The sequence below is a fragment of the Rhinolophus sinicus genome, chromosome 16, assembly GCF_057876585.1.
Source record: "Rhinolophus sinicus isolate RSI-liver-muscle chromosome 16, RSI-T2T, whole genome shotgun sequence".
Classification (NCBI taxonomy): domain Eukaryota; kingdom Metazoa; phylum Chordata; class Mammalia; order Chiroptera; family Rhinolophidae; genus Rhinolophus; species Rhinolophus sinicus.
In genome coordinates this window covers 136,347,117-136,369,052 of record NC_142516.1, presented here as the reverse complement: position 1 = coordinate 136,369,052, position 21,936 = coordinate 136,347,117, and the positions used below count along the sequence as shown (strand labels likewise).

Here is a 21,936-nt window from a genome sequence, read left to right as displayed (position 1 = left end):
GGCTGAGGAGCAGCACCACGTACAGCATAGAGAAAGTAAAATGAGTGAGCTAGGAACAGCCCACTAATTTTAAACCGAAGTCTCTCTCTGCAAGTGTGCACTGTCACTCGTCTTGGAGAAAAAACACTAACTTCTAAGAACTGAATTTATGTTTATCTTCAAAATCATTCTTTTTTAAAGCTGGTTTCCTTTTTTTTTTAAATTTATTTTTAAAATTTATTGGGGTGACAATTGTTAGTAAAATTACACAGATTTCAGGTGTACAATTCTGTATTACATCATCTATAAATCCCATTGTGTGTTCACCACCCAGAGTCAGTTCTCCTTCCATCACCACATATTTGATGCCATTCCATCCATTTTCTACTACTTCTTCCTGTTTAGGAATCCACACTTCTGAAAATCCAATTTTAGTTTTTCCCCCAGCTTTACTGAGATGTAATTGACACACAACACTGTGTAAGTTTATAGATCTCAAAATGATTACCACCATAGCTTTAGCTAACATCTCCATCGTGTCACACAATTACCATTGTGTGTGTGTGTGTGTGTGTGTGTGTGTGTGTGTGTGTGTGGTGAGAACATTTAAGATCTACTCTCAGCCGCTGGGAAGTATATAGCACAATATTACTAACTATAATCACCACGCTGTACATTATTAGGTCCCCAGAACTTATCCATCTTCTAGCTGGAAGTTTGTACCCTCAGATCAACATCTCTCCACTTTCCCCACCCCCCAGGCCCTGGTAACCACCATCCCATTCTCTGTAAAACCCAATTTTAAAATTTCTCTGATCTTCACTGACTTTTTGTTTTTATTCGGAAAATAGAAAAGTATAAACCTTTAAAGAACTCCATAATCTTGCTGATAGCATGCTATCCTGCTAAAGTTAACCTGGACATAGTACTATTCATATAAATTCTTATATAAAATATTTTATAGTTTAAAAACTAAAATTGATGTTGCAAAATACTGTACAAATGTTTAAAAATCATGCATGCCAAGCAGCTGGTTCCTAGCAGGGATGATGACCGCCAGCCGTGGACTCCTCTAAACTGCAATGTGTCAACACAGGCATTGGGTGCAGTGGTAAACAACCACCTCACTCAGCCACAGTCTGCACTCAGCCTCGGCCGATCCCTGTTTGCGTTCAGTAGTTTTCATGCTCAGTAAGAAACCCACAGATTTGCTAAGGATTCAGGCTGCAAACTGACATGGGCAATAATTCCCAGTATATCTGAAAATGCAAATTTTACCGAAAGTTTAAAGTCGAGCTCCCTGGGGAGAGAAAAATAAATCTAGAATTACTCTAGAAGTGACACTTTTGATAGACAGGAAACACACCCTATATGTAAACTGAGTTACAATACCCTATTGTAAACTTTGCTCAGCCTACAGGGTTCACAGAACATTTCTGGTGCTACCCTGGGGCTCCCTTGTTCTCTTCCAAGCTATTGAGGCAGAGCCATCCTTCAGGTATGCAGATGAAAAAGAGTTTGAGCTCTTTAAGAGAAACTCCTCCCCTATTCCCATCAAGCGCCACAATACTCTTTCTAAAACTACAGGGGTAGCCGGTTTTCCTCTTTCCTTCTACATAATACATCGAAAACAAGGAGCAGAAATAGGATGACAGAATTCTGTATTCCCAAGAAAGTTGATTGAACAAAAACCAACACCAAACCAACCAAACAAACAAACAAACAAAAACAATGAAAGGAAATAAAATTACAGGTAAGAAAAATATTCTGCTTTCTATTTAAAAATAAAAATTTTGCAAAATCCAATGTCAGATGCTAAAATAAACATTCCAGGTTAAGGCCAGGTGAGGTACTGGGCAAAAGCCCTAGGAGGGCAGGTGGCATCTTTCTGATGGCAGGAGAATTCAAGGAGGGTTGGCGTGGGCATCCCTGAATAAATACAGTAGCGCTTCTCTATGTCAGGATTCAGCAAAACCTGGTGTAGCTCCAGGCGTCTCCTACTGGGATGGTCGAAAGACAAGGCTAGCAAGCAAAAGCAGTCAGTAATACAGACGGATCATTTCACAGCAGCATTTTACAAGAGAGAGATATATATAAAATTAGATTTGCCTGCATAGACCTACAAATAGAGGTTACTCACAGAGATTACTGTAGCTCCAGCAGTTACCCATTGATCATAGAAAATGCCCAGCTCATCAGCTTAACGCTTGAGAAAAGTTAGCTAGAAAAAGAAGGCAGCTAATTCAAAATCTGCTGTTCTAGTCAACTGGAAGCAAATTAGTTTCAAATTTCCTGGCAGCCCCTTGTGCCCTGCACTGCACACGGTGATGGCCGGGGAAGCACTTTGAGCTCTAGGAACCCTGCTTGCAGGAGCTGCCGCCTGAGTCCCTCGCTCACAAAGGCTAAGCAGCCTGTGCTCGCTCGCTCGCCCTTTCTGCCTCTGGCGCTCTCTACCTTGGTAGCTTACCGAAAAACAACCACCGTAGGGCTTTTCTATATTTGTGAAAACTACTTCCAAGGAGATAATGGAGAGGACGGGAGTTAGCTTTAATGTAACCATTTCCCCAGTGCAGCAGCAGGAACCCCAGCAAAGGCTCCGAGAGGATTGTACCATCCTCGGTGACATCAGAGGTGGGGCTGTCATCTTAGTATTATGCAGCATTTTCTCTGATTCAGGAATGACACATGTGAAACGAGATGGATGGTGTCCCTTTAAAAGGGTTTAATTCTTCGGTTATTTAAACAGAAAAGGAAAAAGCAAACATCGTGTTGAAAAAACGCTATAGGAAGATAAAAATCCTGTTTTGCCAGTCCTTATCTCACTGCTAAATGACGCTGCCATCTAAAGTCACTTTATCGATGATTACATTACCATTCCTGTAATTAAATTAATATTTAATGGGTGGCTGATGTTACTTAGAAAAATGTGCCGTGAAAAGATTCAAAGTCATTAACAGCTACTTTTAAATATGATGCCATAAACTTTTACATCACTAACAGTACCTTGGATGTACGCAATACCTTTTCAACACAATCTCAATAAAAATACTAAATGTAAAAACTAATAGTTTTGTAAATGAGAAAAGTGAGGTGAAACATAGCAGAAGATGAATAGCATAATGTAATATTGGTCCTTAGTCTTGGTAATGGAGGTTAATAGAGACATTAAAAGTAACTCATCTTCTATAACCTAAATATTCTAACCAGTATAAAAAGCAGAGGCTGACAACAAAGCAATTGATGGTTATTTTCGTTCATTCCATATACATTTACTGAGTGTCTAATTAGGTGCTAGAAAATGCGTTAAGTTTAATTTGGAGTGTACATTTCTGATAATTTTATTCGAATAGCAAATATTTATATGATGTTTACTATGTGTCAGGTACTTCACTAAGCAGCTTTGTCATATTAACTTATCCCTTTCGACCAGCTGCCCTGTGGGATAGCTACCATAATTAACCCATTTTACAGACAAACTGAAACACGAGAGGTAGGTGACTTGCCCGAGATCCCATGGCTAACGCTGGCACAGGCAGGATCCAAACCCAAGCACTCATGCTGCAAAGTCCACCCTCTCGTCCACTAAGCTATGCTACCTCCTGAGGGTGTCCTCATCAAGTAAAATAATTCATTCTAAAGGAAGACTATAATTTTCAGCATTTAGAACCACAGCAAGCCAAAAATCGCCCAAATATAAGAGCACACAGGTAGAGCGTGCACCTAGAGAAAGCATACCAGGACAGTGAAATAACACCCAGGAGAAGTTTAGCGGTCACTGCTCACATGACCTTGGGCCCACGGCTTACAATCTCTCTGCTTTAGTTTTATTGTTTCTGAGTCACAGATTTTTAAATTACAGAGGAGTATAACAATGTTATTAAAGTACATGATTTAGACTTGCAATCTGGGTTCCATCACTTTCCAATTATGTCATGTTAAGCAAGTTATGTAACCTCTGAGAGGCTCAATTTCCTCACCTGAAGAAATGAGGATAACAATAGCATTCTGAAGGTCAAGTGAACTATGCATAGAAACATATAAAGCACTCAGATTAGCAACTAGTATACGTATAATAAAGTTCAACAATAATATAATAAATTTTATTATTGTTATTATAATCATCACTACTTCTAGTGTTATTTTCATTTCACTATTTAGTATTTTTTAACTAAAACTGCCAGCTTCCTCCCTTTTCACAAACCTCTCCAAGAAGAACTGCTATTTTTCCAGAATTGGTTGGAAAATCAGGGAGGAAAACCTCTGAAGGCTTCATGCAAACGTTAATTAACCCATGAATCACCAATTACCTGTGAGATGTAAGCTGAAGCTGTTAGGCATGCCTTCCAAGACAGCTCCTTACAAGGGGCAAAACAGGGGCATGTCCCCTTTTGCCATCCCCAACCTCTTCCTTCCTCTGCCTGGAACACTGAAGGTGGCTAGAGCTGAAGCAGCCATCCTTAACTATAGGCATCCCATTAGCAAGGGAGACAAAACAGAAAGAGTCCCTAAACCCACAATAGGCCCTCATCCCTATCTTCTTCTATGGCAAAAGAGAAATAAACCTTTAGTTCAAGCATTTAATTCAAGTTTTCTGTTATATGCAACTCTTCAGGATCCTAACTGGTACACAGTTAAAGACCACAATTTCCCTATAGTTTCAAAGGCTAACTTGAGATCTGGGCTATTCATCATGACTTTTCTGTTACATCCTCTGCACCTGCATCCTGTCCAAACCCAAGTCAAAGTCAATGGATGACCCTGTGGGAAACAAGAAAAAGCAAAATATACTCGCTTCCCAATACTCAGGAGCTACTCTGTCTTATTACAAACAGAATAACAAAGGCCCAAATGGGTGATACAACAGCATGTGAAATGCTCTTCCTCCATCTTACTTTCTTCCAGTCTGTGAATAGGATTCATTATTTCCAATCTGCATGCTACTAAGCTAATGTTAAAAGGGGAAGAAAAAATTCAAATACATGAGTGAGGGTACGCAATACAATTAGGGTCATTATAAAGGCTATGTGACTAAGATGGTCCCCTTAAACTGCAATTACTAGTGACCATGAGGAAATCAGTATGTCTCGACTACACAAATGTCTCATTTCCAAATGTCTAGCATGTCATATTAGGCTCTAATTAACACTACCTTTTACTGACAGGCTAAAACTCACCATTTCAAAACGTAAAGCTCAAAACTAAATTTGTTATATATTCTCTAGTCTCTCATGGGCACCATCTCTAAAAATATATATACATACACATACAGAAACAGCACTCGAGTCCATAACTGGGTTGGCAGTGCCATCCTGAAGTCCTCAATTGTTTTTCTTTCCCCTGAAATGTAATCTAATAAAGCAGACATTATCCTTGAAGGATAGACAATATAAATATTCAGAGGAAAGAAGCATTAAAAATTCACAAACCAATACTGTTTATACCCTTTCTGTAAAATACAATAAATTGTTTTTCTAGAAATATTACTGACAGATTCAGCCAGTCAAAAATAGCTAGATTTATAAAATGTGCTTTTTCATTAAAATTTAAAGAAATATTTTATAAATAAAAGTATACCCACCAACTGCAACCAATGTTTTTCAGTAAAGTATGAAATTTAAGTGATAAAATATTTTGAATGTTAACAAAGTCTGTATTGATGTATCTTCTTATTTTCTGATTGATGCTCTGGCATTTGGGGCCTTAAACATGGAGAAACAGCCCCTCCCTGGGCTAGAAGCAAAGGACTCCCCTGAGAACACGCTTTTGATATACAAACCAACCAATCCAGAGTGAGACCCCCAACCTTCTCCTTCATCAAGCTCTCTCACACTAAGCCAATATTTCTCATCTCTAAATCACCCGAGGGCCTGGTACTGGCCAACTAGGAACCCATGGACCCAGAATTCATAGAATTATCTACACTACGCAATCCTAAACTTATTCAGGTATCTACCCTGCCTTACTCATTCCTTCACACAAAAACCCCATTCAAGGTTAGGCCATGCTCTCCCCAAGCCCCTCTGCTGCTGTGGGTACAAACCTCTTCTTTCATGACAATTATTCCAGTGTTTGTGTGTTTTACCATAACCGATTAAAACAAATCCCAGGTACGAATTTTATAAAGGTTTAAGAGAAATTAAAAATTACTCATTCATTAAGAACAAACTTTTCAATCAGTAATGCCTCTCTAGACGTTAGGGTCACTAGCACTGTCGGTCTGGTTTAGAAATGACAAGCTGTAGGTAACAAATTATTTGATAGAATATGTTATTTCTCAAACATTTCAAACAAGGTAATACAAACAGGAAGCAAATTAACTGTTGTCCAATTGAGTATGAGATTTTAGAATTAAATCTTTTTTTAAATGTATATGTTTTTAGGATGTAAGTCAAATAAATAGCGTCTCATAAAGTTTTCTTTATTATGTTAATTTTGTACATACATGAAATCACATATACATAAAACCATAAAAATACTTGCTTTTATTCACTTATATTTCAGGGAGTTATTTCATTCAAGCTTTTCACATACATACAAATTGCTACCACTAGGATCTCATTTTGAGTTATATTACATCTTCAGTTCTGTCTTAAGTGAAGACACAGAAATTTTTAAATCTGCGTGATGCTGTAACTGAAAATTCTATCCTAATCCACAATACCCATCCGCTTTCGCTGATCTCCACACTGTAACCACTTACTGCATGACCTTTAAAAGTCATCTTTAAACAGATGGTTTACAGTGACAACTCTAGGATCACTTACAACTAAGATCATTTGCCCAGGAATAACTACTAAATGTGTGTTACATTTGTTCTCTCCCTCCTTTTTAAACCCGTTTTAGCGATCTCCGAAAGCATCCCAACTAGCGTTATCTGTAGCTATTTCAAGCTAATGTGTTGTCTCCAAAAAGTGCTTTGTTATTCAAAATAACAAAACATCCCTAATACAGACAGAACCAGGAAAAACAGGAACATAAGGCCACTGCTCCTTTTCTGATAATTTTTGAGGAAAACATCTTTACCCTAACTCAGGGGTTTAGAGATTATTAACTCCTTTTTATAGATGAAAAGTGTAGATAGTTTAAGCCACCTGTGCAACACACAATTAGAAGATAAGGAGACCAAAACTAAAAAACAAATAAATAAATAAAATAAAAGGGGAAAAGGGAAGAAGAGGGTATTCAGTTGGTAGCCCAAATGTAAGTTTACAGAAGACCAAAAAAAAAAAGGAAACAAAACTGGTATTTCATATTGGATTATACTTCATTCCTGTCTTTTATTCTTGCATAGCTTGGGAATTTAAACTTTTTTCCAGTGTTAACTGTTTATATTAACTTATTTACAATAATACTTGTTACATTTTATTAATATAAACCATGCATATATTTTTAACGAACATACAATATGCCATTTAGGAATATAATTTAGTTATTGTTGAATAGTCTGGTTATTTCCAATATTATCCTAGGCAGAATCCTATAATGACAACTGGCTAATTAATATTATTCAGAATGTAATAAAAAATATAAGCCCCATTGACCCAAATGAAGCGAACCACGAATTCAGTGATTTGTATCCTTTTTGTTCACTGCTTTATCCCATGTCACTGAGATGCCCAGGAAGAACAAACGTCAAACTACAAGGTCAGGTAGAGATGACGTAAAAGGCGGGTTGCATATGATGGGCAAGGAGAATATTTATGGCCAGTGGGAAACTGCCTTCTTCGTATATGGAGTCCAGAATAAAACCAGAATCAAAGGCACCTGGACAGCCATGGAGGAGAAGAAAAGCAGAGTCCTGGGCTAAAGGGGTTACCTGAGGGGGCCTTATCCACAGTCAAAGGTAAAACTGGAAAGCAAAACCTAGGAGGAGCTGAATCTTCCTCACAATAAAAAAGTCAGTAAGTATCCAAATGGCATTTAAGAGGGCAACGGAAGCTGGCCAGAAGGGCTCTATAAACTGCACTCATCAAACTGATTTCTGGCTAGGCTTTAGTTAAATTAGGGTTATAATTCTCGACGCTATAAACCCCTTTATTTATTTGCTGTTTGTCCTTATTTTCTCTCTTTCAGTAAGAGATTCACTTTAAAAACTCCCATCTGGTATCAACTATGTTAGAGTAGAATGTAACAGTCCCCCTCTCTGTAGGGACCAATAACGGCATGGTGTGCTCGATGGCAGGGAAGCAGGCCCAGGACTACAAGATCTGACAATGAAGTTCAGGAACTTGTTGCAATGATGTTGCTAACCTTTTCTGATACCAGAGGGATTATTCATTAGGAATTTGTACCAACTGGACACACAGTTAACCAAGTTTACTATTTGGAAGTGCTGAAAAGGCTGCGTGAAAAAGTTAGATGACCTAAGCTTTTCATCACCAATTCATGGCTCTTGCATCACGACAATGCATCAGCTCACCCGGCACTGTCTGTGAGGGAGTTTTTTAACCAGTAAACAAATAACTGTATTGGAACACCCTCCTTACTCACCTGATCTGGTCCCCAATGACTTCTTTTTGTACCTGAAGATGAAGGAAATATTGAAAGGAAGACGTTTTGATGACATACAGGACATCAAGGGTAATACAACGACAGTTCTGATGGCCATTCCAGAAAAAGAGTTCCAAAATTGCTTTGAAGCGTGGACTAGGTGCTGGCGTCAGTGCATAGCTTCCCGAGGGGAGTACTTTGAAGGTGACCATAGTGATATTCAGTAATGAGGTACGTAGCACTTTTTCTAGGATGAGTTCGTGAACTTAATTGTCCGACCTCATAGTCTAGACCCAGCCACATTAGCAGAGCACAGTCTGATTAGCCAAGGGATGGAAGGGTAAAAAATTTCCTTTAGACTCTCTGTCCTGTTGGCTTTTGTGGCATGCTGTCCTGGTTGTGGTTCTACCTGTTCTGTCATTGTGCTGTCTCCTTGGCTTGCGGCACTTCTGCCCTTTCATTATAGGTAGTACCAACAATCGATCAGTTCTCAGCTCACTGCTCTTCTCACTTAGTATTCTTTGCCTTCCAAAACGCAAGAGCTTGGAAGAAATATCTATCATGCAACAGACAAACCGGTATGGCGGCAAAAGTATTTTAAATGAGCTAATGCACATAAAGTGCTTGGTGTCTGGCACATAGAAGATATTTAGTAAGAACTAGCTGGTATTACTGGTCCTACTGGGAATCAGCCTTTGCTAGATTACTTACAATGTGATTTGGGCAAGTAATTTTACCTTTCTGAGTCTCAGCTCTCACCTATTACTTTTAAAAATCTCATTAAAAGTCACCTTGTCTTTCTAACCTTTTGTATTCACTAAAATAAAAACTTGCAATTAATTTTGTTCATGATTTGAACCCTTAATAAATATAAACACACAAGATGTTTACCTCACAGGATTGTGATAAGATTAAAATGAGAAAGGTCACAGGAAAAAGTAAGTGAAAAATACAAAACGGTATTTGAAAGTAAAGCTCTACACTGATAGATTCCACATGTGCAGACCTGACATCTTTCCTGAGCTCCAGTCTACCTCCCACTTCTGCTGAGTGGGGGAGACTCAGCAGGGAGAGACTACTGCATGTGAAAGGGAAAGATGTAAACGCCTTAGTCAATTCAGAAGAAACTGTACATCGGCCAGTCCAGACATCTGGGCGAGGGGTCTCGAGTTGGACCGCAGTAACAGAACAAGGAACGAAAGCAAGATAACTCCAGACCAGTTTGTATCCTTTTAAGTATTAATACAAGAGTGAAGGAAGCCAAACACAAAAGGAGTCGTACGACGTAGAGTTAAAGTTCTCCAGGCTACATTCTTGTCTTCCCAAAAGGCTCCCTCAATTTATAATAATGACAACATATGAGAAACTTATGATGATGACAACATAATGAGAAAAAAATACAAAGGGAACCCCAGCCAGAAACAACTCACATATCATCTAGTTAGCTTTCATTGGGGGAGGTCCCAGGAGTCAAGAAGGTAGGTTTGTCTCATGCTAAGAATAGAAGGGAAGAATCTGAGTTTTCTATGACAGGCTAACTAGAGCCAATAAACTTGAGAGAGCCTTTGGGTACTCTGCCCTGTGCTTCTCCCACAGACGGTGGTCAAGTCACCGCCAGGAACCAACCATGCGTTGCATACCCACATTATTTCCCCATGCCAACCCATTGTCTTCACTCTTTGAAAGGTACTCCCAGGAAGAAGGAAACTTAGACTGAGGAAATAGATTCTCTCTCCCCTGGGATCCAATATGGAGTGTGAGCAACTAAGGGCAGCCTGCTCTCTGACCTGTGCCTACCACCCCTGTCGTGCAGGAGACCCTGCTCGCTGCGCTATTTGTCGTGCAGGAGACCCTGCTCGCTGCGCCATTTGTCGGGCGGGGCGGCCTGCGGGGTCTCTGGTCCCGCTCCCCCCATAAGAACGCAGGATATGGTGAGGCCAAAAAGGAACACCCACGGAGCCATAGGTAGGGGAGTCATACCACTATATTCTCTCTGGCGGCACTATACTCTCACTGGAGGCTGGATCCACACTGTCCGCAAACTGCCATCCACGCTTGCCAGCCCAGCCAACATCTTCTTGCTAGACCCCATTTTTCTCTCTCCTTGCTAGCACAGCCACAGCAGTTATATTAGTGGCCAATGGCTCACTGGTTACAGCTGACGGCCAACTAGCCACAGCTGATGGCCATGCAATCACAGTTGGCCATTTACTACCTGAGCCAGGCACCTGTCTATGTGAGGCCGAGAGCCTGGAAACTGCTTTCTGGGGCTCTGCCCCCACAACCCCTCAAAGTTGGGTCTGCCCAGAGAAGCAGAGAAAAAGCAGAATCAACCATTTCTAACTATCTGACAGATGTCTCATGTTACATATTCAATATGTCAAAACCACAGTGATTACCTTCCCTGAAAAAGTAGCTCCTGGGAGAGAATTCCTATTTCAGGTGCATCGTTAACCTCTCCCGTCACTTTAGTGCCATACATTTAGGGTCCTCACATTGCCCTGTGTCTTTAGTCTCCAAGAGCATTATTATTCTCTTAAAGTCATACGTCTGTTCCTTCATTTATGTATTTATATTACTATCTCTTCCCTAAAGCAGGTACTATGGCTTTAGGAATTAACTACTGGTCCTAAGCAGCCTACCCACAGTCTAGATTCACATCCTCCAATGCACTCTCAGCAACTTTGTTAGGTTTATCTTCCTAAAACTCTTTTCTGATGGCACTGTTACCATGGTCCATTATGTGAATCCCCTTCCCCCAAATAAAACAAAACAGAAATTATAAATGGATCTCCAATGTAACTAAATGAAAGCTGTAATTCTCTAACTCAGGAGTCAGAAAACTTTTTCTGTAAAAGACCAAATAGTAAGTATTTTTAGCTTCAAGGGTCATAAGGTCTCCACGCAAACACGCAACTCAATTCTGCCATTATAACAAAAGCAGCCACAGACAACAGTAAATTCTCCCATGGCTGGGTTCCAATGAAACATTGTCTACTAAGACAAGAGATGAGTAGGATTTGCCCAAGGGCCATAGTTTGCCAACCCCGGCTTTACCTCATCATTCAAGACCCTTAGCAATCTGTATGGGGGTTTTCTTTTTAAGTATAACAAACACATACTATATAAAATTAAGAATGCTGTAAGAAAAGTACTAGCTTTACAAATTAAAATACTGAGGACAGAGTGGTTAAGCAGCTTCTAGCTAGGACTGGGAGCCAGGGAGAGATCCACTGTCTAATGCTGCCTCACCTTGGTCAGCTCAGTGTCCCTCTAAGTGACACGATCCCCTTTGGACCTTTGGTCACATAGTTGTTCCTTCCAACCACATCTTACTCATCTCTCATGTCCCCACGCAATTGCACTTCTCACTTCTCACTGAGGTCCTTCGTGCCTGACTTACCTCACGGTGACTGCTCCCTTCCTTTTACTCTTAAAACACAGATTGTCTGTACTTTGCTTTGAGTCCTTACAGATTCATGATTTCATACTGTCTTCCCTACTTACTTTTAATCTTATACTTTCTATACCCTCAACAACTACCATTGTGTTCAGAAGTTGAAAGGTATTCATGAACTTTTTACTAGGCTGATGATGTTCACTTACAAAGCAATCCATGGCTATATGAACCTAAAACAATTTTCACCACTCCCCATAGTTAAAAGGATTGTATTATACCAAGTGGTCTCTGTACAGTAAATATATCAATTCTTTAAATGGAAAAAAAGAAACTAAGAGTGTACTTTGATCCCTTTGGCCTTTCCAGTATGAGGTACATCTTGCAAAAACAATTATGGCAATATAGATTCAGTAACTGAACTACTTAAAAGAGATTATTTTATCGTAAACATCTTATTGGTGTAGGGTAATAGCTGAATTTGTAGGACTAGGAATATATAATCCTTAAACTGATTTCCCTGTTACCCATGTATAAGAGAAGTGGTCCAAACTTTTCTTGGAATTCTGCATCTCTTTGAGAAAGCTATGGACCCTCACCCCACCCCCCAATAACAAACATCCACAGAGATATTTGTAACAAATTTGCATACAATTTCTGGGGGCTCACAGACTCCCAGAATTCTGCCTTACAGGGTCTTATGTTAGGCACTCACAGCTCTCACTCACCTAAGAAATTTTCCTTGTAATTCAAATCATTCAAAGAAATTTCAATGCACCAAAAGTATCTAGCAGTAAATTTTTTTTGGTACATTTTCACAGAACAAACGATTACACCCAAATTAGAAGATGTCAAAAATCATAACCAGTGGAAATAGAGAAGTTTGTAGGCAGGAGCAAATGGGTGGGAGGAGAGAGGAGAAATATCACCCACGACTTACAGATTTCAGTTTCATTTCACAGCCGAGAGATACGGCCTAGAGACACCTCTGTGTGTGAGCAGCATAGGTTTTCTACGGGCAGCACGTGTTACTGCTACACGTCAAACATCAAAGTGGCAGCTCCATATCCTACAACAACCACTCAAGCCAAGAAAAATCAGCAGGTGCGACTAATTGTAAAATATCTCTTTAAATCTCAAATTTGGAGATAAACATAAGTTCCTAAGCTAAATACCAGTGGAGTAACACTCTGTGACTACAACAGCAGGTAAATGACACACACAATATTAATGACACGTAGTTGCTGAATTTTAATTTCCTTGCATTGAATCTTTTTTATAAGATGAATTTGTTAAATGCATTGCTAAATAGGATTTAATTTTCATGTGTTTTGCACTCAGCACACGAGAATGAGAACAAGATACCACAAAAATCTAAATTTTAAGATTCAGTATAAAGTGGTTAAAGTCAAATTACCTGTGGAAGTAACCCATTCGGAATATAATAGGTAAGTTGATGAATGTGGAATTTTCAAAACAGCCAAATTCCAATCAAGGTAACCAGGTGTAGGTAGTCTCAGTCTCATTAAGCGAAAGAAAAATCTGTTAATTAGTGCCTTTCAGGATGATGGGTTCAATAACAGCAGAAGACTCTAAGGTACAGTGGGGGGCCCTCAAAGAAAGGGGTAGTCAGTCAAACTGAGAGGAATTAAATAAAGCTTCTTAGGACATGCTCTTCTAAATGCAACACTCTGAGCTGATGTTAAAGGCCTTCCATGATCAAACCCTAATGCATTTCTCTACCTGAGTCAATATTCTACTGTCCACCAAAACATCACTCTCATCTTCTCCTAGAACAAAATATTCCCCCATTCTTTCCATATGTTAAAATACCTATCGCTCAAGACACAGAATACATCAGCATCCCTCTAAGAAGCTTCTGATTACGCCTTCACACGCTGCTGTGTTCTCTCCTCGCTGTATACAACGATGGCCCCATAGCCAGAGCTCCCATGCTGCTCCCATCTCAACAGCCTGTCTCCTTGTGAGAGCGGATGTCTGTCTACTGGCAGGAGCTTAACATGGAATTAGTTATCTGTTCATGAGATTTATACCAATTATCTGGCACTCAATTACACATCATCTTCTATTTAATGGCTCCTAGTAAGAACGTTGTCTTGCTTGTAAGTTCGTATTTTATAGGCAGTGATTAGCAGTACTGGGTACAGAGCAAATACTCGATATTAGTAGACATTAAATGTATTAAAGAAAAGAAACAAGTCCTGCCCTCTCTCTCTCTCTCTCTTTTTTTTTTTTTTTAGAAAATAAAAAAAACTAGATACAAGAACCCAAACTATACAAATCTCTGTTCCCAACAAATTCAGGGGAACCTGACACCACAACAAGAGTCTACACATTTTTCCTTTACGTAGAAAATTAAAACAAGGTTTCAGTCTTTTCTTCTTTTTTTAAATTCTATTCGCTTAAACCCGGACTAACTTGAAGGTCACCATGCCAGTTGTTCCAAGGATAACTAAAGGGGCCATATTTTAGATATTTAACAATCCCTCATCAAAAGAGTGAGCTCTCTAAATTGCATTTTCCTAGTATAGTTGGGTTTTGCATTGAGCCATCCCTACTCATGGGCTAAGCCCCTCCTTTGAACCAACGGATTCCTTTTTATAAAATAGTTTGCAAAGTTCCTGATGTACTAATACTAAGACAAAGGTTATTTATACCTTAAGATTTGACCCTGGCCTTCTTTATTAACACCGTTGTCTTACCAAGTGAACTAACATTGACTGGATACTTCAATATACAAACAGCAGTGGCACAACAAGGAAAAACATTATTGGGGAAAGGCACAGAAAATGTAGCTATGGATAAAAGGGTGCTTAGTCTTGCTCTCTGTTTTGTGTCTTGCCAAAGAACCTTCTCTCACTCTACAATGCTGAAAGCAAATAGAAATTTTAATTTATGTTTCAGTATTTCAATGAATTTTTTGGACTATCATATCCCTGGCATTATAATTTTCCTCTGCTGAGATGTGGGGGGTTGGGTTATTGGAAGTTACACTGCAAAAAAAAGGGGCAGACTGGGTGCCCCAATTATAACGGGTAAAGAATTCAGACATCTCAGTGTCCTGAGACACAGAGGACTGCCTTATCAAGTTTGTTTTCCACCGGATTTAATGGCCCTAATGCCCCCAATGGAAAGGAACATGCACTAAATAATGTGATGCCTCAGGCCATATTTTCTTTCCCTTTCAAAAGAAAACTACAAGAAGCTTTTGTGCTGCATCAACATCTATCAAGAAATAATGAGCTAGAAGGGTCCAAGGAAATCATATAATTTTTAAAATAAAACTTTAAGCAGAGAAAGTGTGCCTTCAAATGATGTCTGACACGGAAGTCCAATATGGAAAACATAGAAGAGGGCATGCCTTTGGCTAATTGGGGGTGGGGCAGGGACTCATACCACCATCTCCTCATTCCCCAACCCTCAGGGAGACATGAAGACTTAAAGATTTTAAAAAGTGAAGTCAGAAAAGTTAAACAGTTTATTCAGTATCATACCACCAATTGATGACAAAGTCAGAATCACAGCCCCCTTTCACGTGATGTCAGTAGACCAGCAATTGGGGCAGAGTGGGACCTCGCCCTGATTCTTTGTAAGGCTGTAACATATGAGTACGGTGGGAAGAATGAGGTTCTGAAGTCACTCTCAGGTTAGCATGCCAGTTCCATGACTTACGTGCCGTGTAACCTGAGGTTCAATTAGTTAAATCTCAGTGAGTCTCATCTATGAAGTAAAGGTGGCGGGGAGAGGGGGGAATTAGTATCAGAGGATTCTTCTGACATTTAAAGAATAACTAATACAAAAATTTCCTAGCAGAGTATCTGTTACATAATGTGTAAAGATGTTCGCTTCCGCTTGTGTTACCTGATAGAAGATGGAATCTTTATCCTTGCTTTCCAAATAGCATTTTAATTATTTTAGAACTCACATGTCAAGGAGATTATATAAAATATATTATATACTATATATGTACAGAGAGACAGGGTAGTAGATACAAAGATACACACACACACACACACACACACACACACACACTTCCTAGTCAATATTATTACAATTAAGCAGAGAACTCAGGATTAAACCAAAAAATTAAGAAAAATAGCTTGCTCCTGTTGTCAGTCTATACCAGAATACAGAGCAAAACAAATGCAACAACTGAAAATCTATCAGTTAAGACACAGCCAGTTTAGGACCTTCCACATTAGTCTTTCAATTATTATATCTCCAATAATACCTATTTCTTCAGAAGTTGCTGCAAAATTTATATACGAGAAAAGAAATACTCCAGACTGGTTTTCATATGTTATTTTAATGCATCTTGTATTCAAGCATTATTATTATCAGAGGACTACCGAAATGTCCATCTGAGAGTATCGCTGATTACCATTTCTATTTCAAAAACTTAAGTGTTTTTGCTATGAAAATTCCAAATCTTTCATTTTATATCATAATGAGATTAAGATACAAGTTTAAGGCATATTTGTAGACCACTGGAATTTTTATAAATTTACAGATTAGATTAAGCAGAAAGAACAAAAGCACTTTAACTGACCTCCAAAACAAATCTGAAAGAAATCTGCCAGCAGGAAAAAACAAACACCTGACAATTTGAGAACTGCTACTAAAAAGTGTTACAGACTCTGCACGCCAGAGGGCAGTGTTGTTTAACTATTAACAAAACTTGGTGAATAATTTAGAACTCTCGAATAAAATTTTATACTTTTAAAAGACTTCTTTCCAAGCTTTCAGGAAAACACACACACACACACACACACACACACACACACACACAGTCATTGAAGGAAAACCTAAAATCTGCCATTAGGTATCTGTAATTAGGTTAAAATGGTGTCACAAAAGATGGTCTACTTTTCAATATTATTTTGTGCCTGTGAACTTATCATACCCCAGGTATAGGGTTATCCTAAAAGGAACAAAGACTCATACGTCTAATGCCCTGTGACTAAGGTGGCTGCGGTTGTCACCAGTCCCTCACCCTCACTCGTAGCCTGATGTTACGTCTCAAAGAAGGTGAACAGCAGCAGTTGGGGCCCTAACATTTCATCACATATTTTAAACCATTTCATGATGCATAGGGTACACTGGTACTTGTAGGAAATATCTACTCCACTATGGCCATAAAATCATTCTCAATGAGCAGTAAATATACCCAGAATTTTAGCTTAAACGATCTAGTTAATCCTGTTACAGTGACAAAAGCCCAAAGTGGGCTGCCAATGGGTAAGGACATAGGGTGTGTAGACTTCACTCCTATAAATCAGTTAGGGAGACAGCAACCATCTACCCTGAGTAATTTTAATAGCCACATGACCGTTTTTAGGTTTAATCTAAACATTTTATACGTACACTTGCATGCATTTTATATAGAGATCTCCACACACACACACACACACACACACACACACACACACACACACACACAATCTCTATTCTGTTGCATTCAATTACCTCCTAACTGCCAGGCACTTCAGTCTTTATCTTATTGGACTTATCTATGGCATGTCTCTGCAATTACTCCCTTCTCATTAAAATCCTTTTTCTCTTGTTTCCCAAATATCTTCCTGTTTTGATTTTCCTTCTGTCTTTCAGCTGATCTTGGTGAATTTCTTTGAAACACTACCCTTTCAGTCTGCCCTTTAAATCTTTTCCTTCTTCATGGTGCTACCTTCAGTCTTCTTTTCATTTTGCACACGTTTCCTGGACAATTATGTCCACTTCCCAAATCTCCTCTCTCCGGCCCACACCTGTATGGGCCACATGCATCTCCAACTCAACATGTCCAACAGGTCGTCATTCTTCCCACCTGCAAATCCGCCCTTTCTTTAAACCTGTACCATCCACCCCGCTGCCCAGAGCAGATACCACCCTCAGTGCCTCCCCGCTCCTTCCCACGCCATCAGTTGCCAAGAGCAGCACCTCCGTCTCTGCAGCACGTCTCTTCCTCCTGTCTCCGTGTCCTCAGTCCCCTCGTCTCACGAGTGCCTTGTTCTCCTGCACTGCGCCAGGCGGCACAGGAACAGGTGGCTGAACCCGCGTGTCTGCTTCTCCGCCTCCCTCTTAGTAACAGAACTCCCAATTTTCAGCATGGTCACTTGAAACACAGATTACGTTTTCGGCATTTCCCTTCGGCTAGCTGTGGCCATGGCACTATGTTATAAACGAGCTGTAACTGAAAGCCTTCTGTGGTAATTTTTCCAAAAACATCCTTACATTACAGATAGCACCTCCCTGTTGCCCTTCTGATTCTCCTCTTCCTCCTTCCTGCTCTCAGGAATGTGACCAGAGCTCAAGCAACCACATCAGAAGATGAGAAATGTTCAAAGGATGGCGCCAGACAGCCCGAAGGAGTGAGGGGCCCGAAGGAGTGAGGGGCATCGACAGTGTGGACCCACCCAGCGAGCTCCGAATCACATATCTGGTTTCCTTCCATGGAAGAGAAGAGTAAACTTCGATTTTATTTTGTTGAAACTACTGAAGTATGTGTGTGCGTGTGTGGGCACGGGTACCTTCCTAACGAGGTACGCTGCCTCCAATCCCACCTTTCCATAACTGCAATCCAATCTATACATTGCTTCCAGGCTGACTTCCTAAATCCCAAATGGGAAGAGTCAATCCACAAATTTTTAAAAATCAGTAAAATGCATACTCCTTGGCGTGGTATGTAAGACTAACCTGGTCTTCGCCTGCGCTGAGCCTCCTCCCTCATTCCTGCCCTGCTGACAGCGGCTGCTCAGAACAAGCCATGGATTTCACAGCAGCACATCTTTACATATGAGTCTGAAACATCTTTCTTCCTAGCACCCAGCCCACCTGGCCCTCAAATCTCTGCTCAGATCCTCGTCTCCTTTGGGAAGCGTTCCCTCCTGCCTAACTTAGGTGTGCTTCCCACAGCCCCCCAAAGCTCCCTGTTCTCACTTCTCCTAGAGCAGAGAGCATTCTCTGTTGGAGTCACCATGTTACTTGTCTGTTCCCCCAGCAGACTTCACAGTCTGACTGTAAGCTTTATCTCTGTATCTCCAGTCTAGCAACTATCGATACTCATAGTATGCTGAAAAAGTAAACACCCTCAGGAGTGCCTTCGCTTGTCTTGAAGAAAGTTTTTGGCATCTGATACCTGACATAAATGAAAACCCAGGCCTCTTGATTCTTTGCCCAGGCCTGTTTCCAGTACATCAGCACTTCCCCAACTCTGCTCCAATAACATCCGTGTAAGGAATGTTAATAATGTTCGTAACGTGTGGGTTTCCAGTCACCCCAGACAACTTTCAGTTCCACGAATCTGTCAAACTCCCCCCTTCACCCTCAAAGTCCCCGCTTCCCCCACCCCATTGGGCATCTTCAGCCTGGAAGGCGTCCTATCTCAGCCTCTGGTTCCCACCATTCCACCCTTAGACCCCAGCGCCAGCTCCTATCTGGGGAGGACTCCCCATTCTCTCAATACTTTCAATAATCCTCTAAAATTTGGCTGAAGATTACCCTTAAACTCACCAATCTCTATAATCTCCTTTCTAAAATTAGGTTTTGCCTCTCAAAACTTTCCAGCATTTGTCCCCTTTCTTCATGATTTTCAAAGAATTCCTAGAGTGTATCTATACCTTATCTGTAAATGTGCTCAGCTTCTTAGGACATAATCCCTCAGAGTTTAAGTTCATGTAACAGGAACAAAGTGAGCTCCTCTGGGGCTTTGGCTTCTCAGCAGTGTTTGTTTTACTGTTTCCAACAGGGCACCTGCTCTCCATGACAGAGCAAGCCCAACCAAGCAGGAGTTCCACACTTCCACCTTGTCTCAGAAACCTCTTACCGTTCGTGGACTTAGAAGGGGGCCCAGCTTTTGCTCATTCTCCATCACTGCCAGACACCCATAGGTATCGCACCTACCCCTGAAGGGCAGGACAGTTCACCGGGCTGGCCCAACTCTACCTGGGTCGGAATCAACTGGGGAATTCATTACAGTAATACAGTTTTGGGTCACACACCAAAATCAGAATTACTACAGTGAGGTTCAAAAACCTGATTTGTTTTCTCACTTTATTGAGGTATAACTGACAAATCTGTAAGATTTTGAAGTATACACGATGATGATTTGATAGACATATACACTGTGAAAGGAAGAATCCAATTTTTTAACGAGTATCCCAAGCATGTGTCAATACATCTCTGCTAGCAAGGCAGGTGACTGGAAACTGTCACCTGCAGCCTGAAGCAGCTACTTTGGTTCACCCTAGTGTGCAGTGCAAACAATATCATTTTTTAAGTATGCCACGAAGTGGGAAAGGTTCACAGGGTTCCAAGAACTGCCTAGAGAACTATTAAATTAGTATTTCTAGGGGAGGTTCACAACGGTCATTTTCAAAACTTCCATAGGTCAATCTAGCGTGCTTTAAAATACCAATTTTTAACTCTTTAAGAGCAAACATGTACTTTTATATCAAATATTTTGCAGTGCCTCCTTTATTATCCTAAAGTGAAATTCATAACACAATCTGCCTAAATATAAAATTCTAAACAATCAACATAATGATGTACTAAGTGTGGTACGTTCAGTGGCTTACTGAATGTAATACAAAGGAGAAGTAAAATTAAAATGATTTTCATGACATAAATGCTCATGGTCGTCAGAGCCTTGCTTGTACCTAATGCAGAATCACCCCCAAAGCAAGGCTCCAGCGTAGACTGATACAGCTGTGCTGAGTTGGCGACTTGACAATAGCAGGAGCACTGCCTCGTGGGACATATTTCTAAATGGTGAACAATTTTTATTAAATTTCCTAACAAAACGAAGTACCGTACTACCCTAAACCACAATTTCACTTTCCACAGTTTCAGTTACCTGCAATCAACCATGGTATAAATATTCAGTGGAAAATTTCAGAAATAAACAACTCATAAATTTTAAACTGTGCACCGTTCTGAGCAGTGTGATGAAATCTTGTGCTGTCCTGCTCCATCCTGCCCGGGATGTGAATCGACCCTTTACCTCCTCTCTATATATGCTTCTCCCCTCTGTGTACGCTTCCCCCCTCTGTGTACGCTTCCCCCCCCACCCCCCCCCATTAGTCACTTAGTAGCCCTCTAGGCTATCAGATCAATTGTCTAGATATCCCAGTGCTTGTGTTCAAGTAACCCTTATTTTACTTAATAATGTCCCGCTCACCTCACTTTATCTCATCACATAGGCACTTTATCATCTCACATCACCACAAGAACAAGGATGAGTATCGTATAATAAAGTATTTTAAACAAGCAAAACAAAAACAGACGCATAGAAACAGACCAAAGGGATGGTTATCAAAATGGAAGGGGTGGGGAGAGGGTGAGAAAGGGAAAAGGAATATAGTCGATAATATTGTATAAGTTTACACAGTAGTAGACGACTACTAGAATTAATGGGGTGATCACATTATAATGTATAAAGATGCTGAATCACTATATTACACACCTGAACAATTACATTATAACCAATATAAGATTGTATACCAACTATACTTAAATAAATTTTTTTAAATAGTCACTTTAACATCAAAAACACATATTTTGTGAGATCACATAACTATTATTACAATATACTGTTATAATGTTCTATTTTATTATTAGTGGTTGTTAATCTCTTAGTGTGCCTAAATTTATTAAACTTTATCATAGGTATGTATGTATAGGAAAAAACGTAGTATTTATAGGGCACAGTACTACCTGTGGTTTCAGGCATCCTCTGGGATTCTTAGAACATGTCCCCCAAGGATAAGTGGGAGGCTACTGTAAAATCTTTCCTGATTCACATGGTAGTTACAGTCCTAGAAAATTCACTGATACTTAAAACCATGCAAAAGCCATTTGGTTTATATAGCCTAAGTCCAGATCATTAGAAACATGTTTTTCCCTACATGAAGGTACAAGAAGACATTCAAAGCCATGCAGCATGCAGCACAATTCTTCCTTGTGTGGTACTGTCGCACGTGCTATAAAATACCTTGCATCCCTGGCACTCACCTATTAAAGGCAAGTAGCCAACCCTCACCTCTAGTCACATGACA

The 21,936-nt window shown here is 40.0% G+C and overlaps 1 protein-coding gene and 1 long non-coding RNA gene across 6 annotated transcripts in view; one reads left to right on the top strand and one right to left on the bottom strand.

Annotated features, from left to right (window-relative positions):
- The window catches only part of PSD3 (pleckstrin and Sec7 domain containing 3), a 428,991-nt gene that overhangs the window by 280,780 nt on the left and 126,275 nt on the right, over positions 1 to 21,936 (bottom strand). Inside the window, exon 1 of one of the 5 annotated variants that reach the window (XM_019742074.3) lies at positions 2,447 to 2,562. The exons of 3 other annotated variants lie outside the window; for them this stretch is intronic. Coding sequence is in view for 1 of the 2 variants with exons in the window: in XM_019742073.3 (XP_019597632.3) it covers positions 2,120 to 2,150 (31 nt within the window). In the remaining variant the exon portion in view is untranslated. Of the gene's footprint in view, positions 1 to 2,119; positions 2,563 to 21,936 lie in introns of those variants that run through there. One more of the 5 variants, XM_019742073.3, reaches the window with a different exon arrangement.
- On the top strand, positions 1,563 to 20,807 carry LOC141571027 (uncharacterized). Its single transcript, XR_012495497.2, has 2 exons — positions 1,563 to 1,732; positions 18,177 to 20,807. It is a non-coding gene; the product is annotated as an uncharacterized LOC141571027 (long non-coding RNA).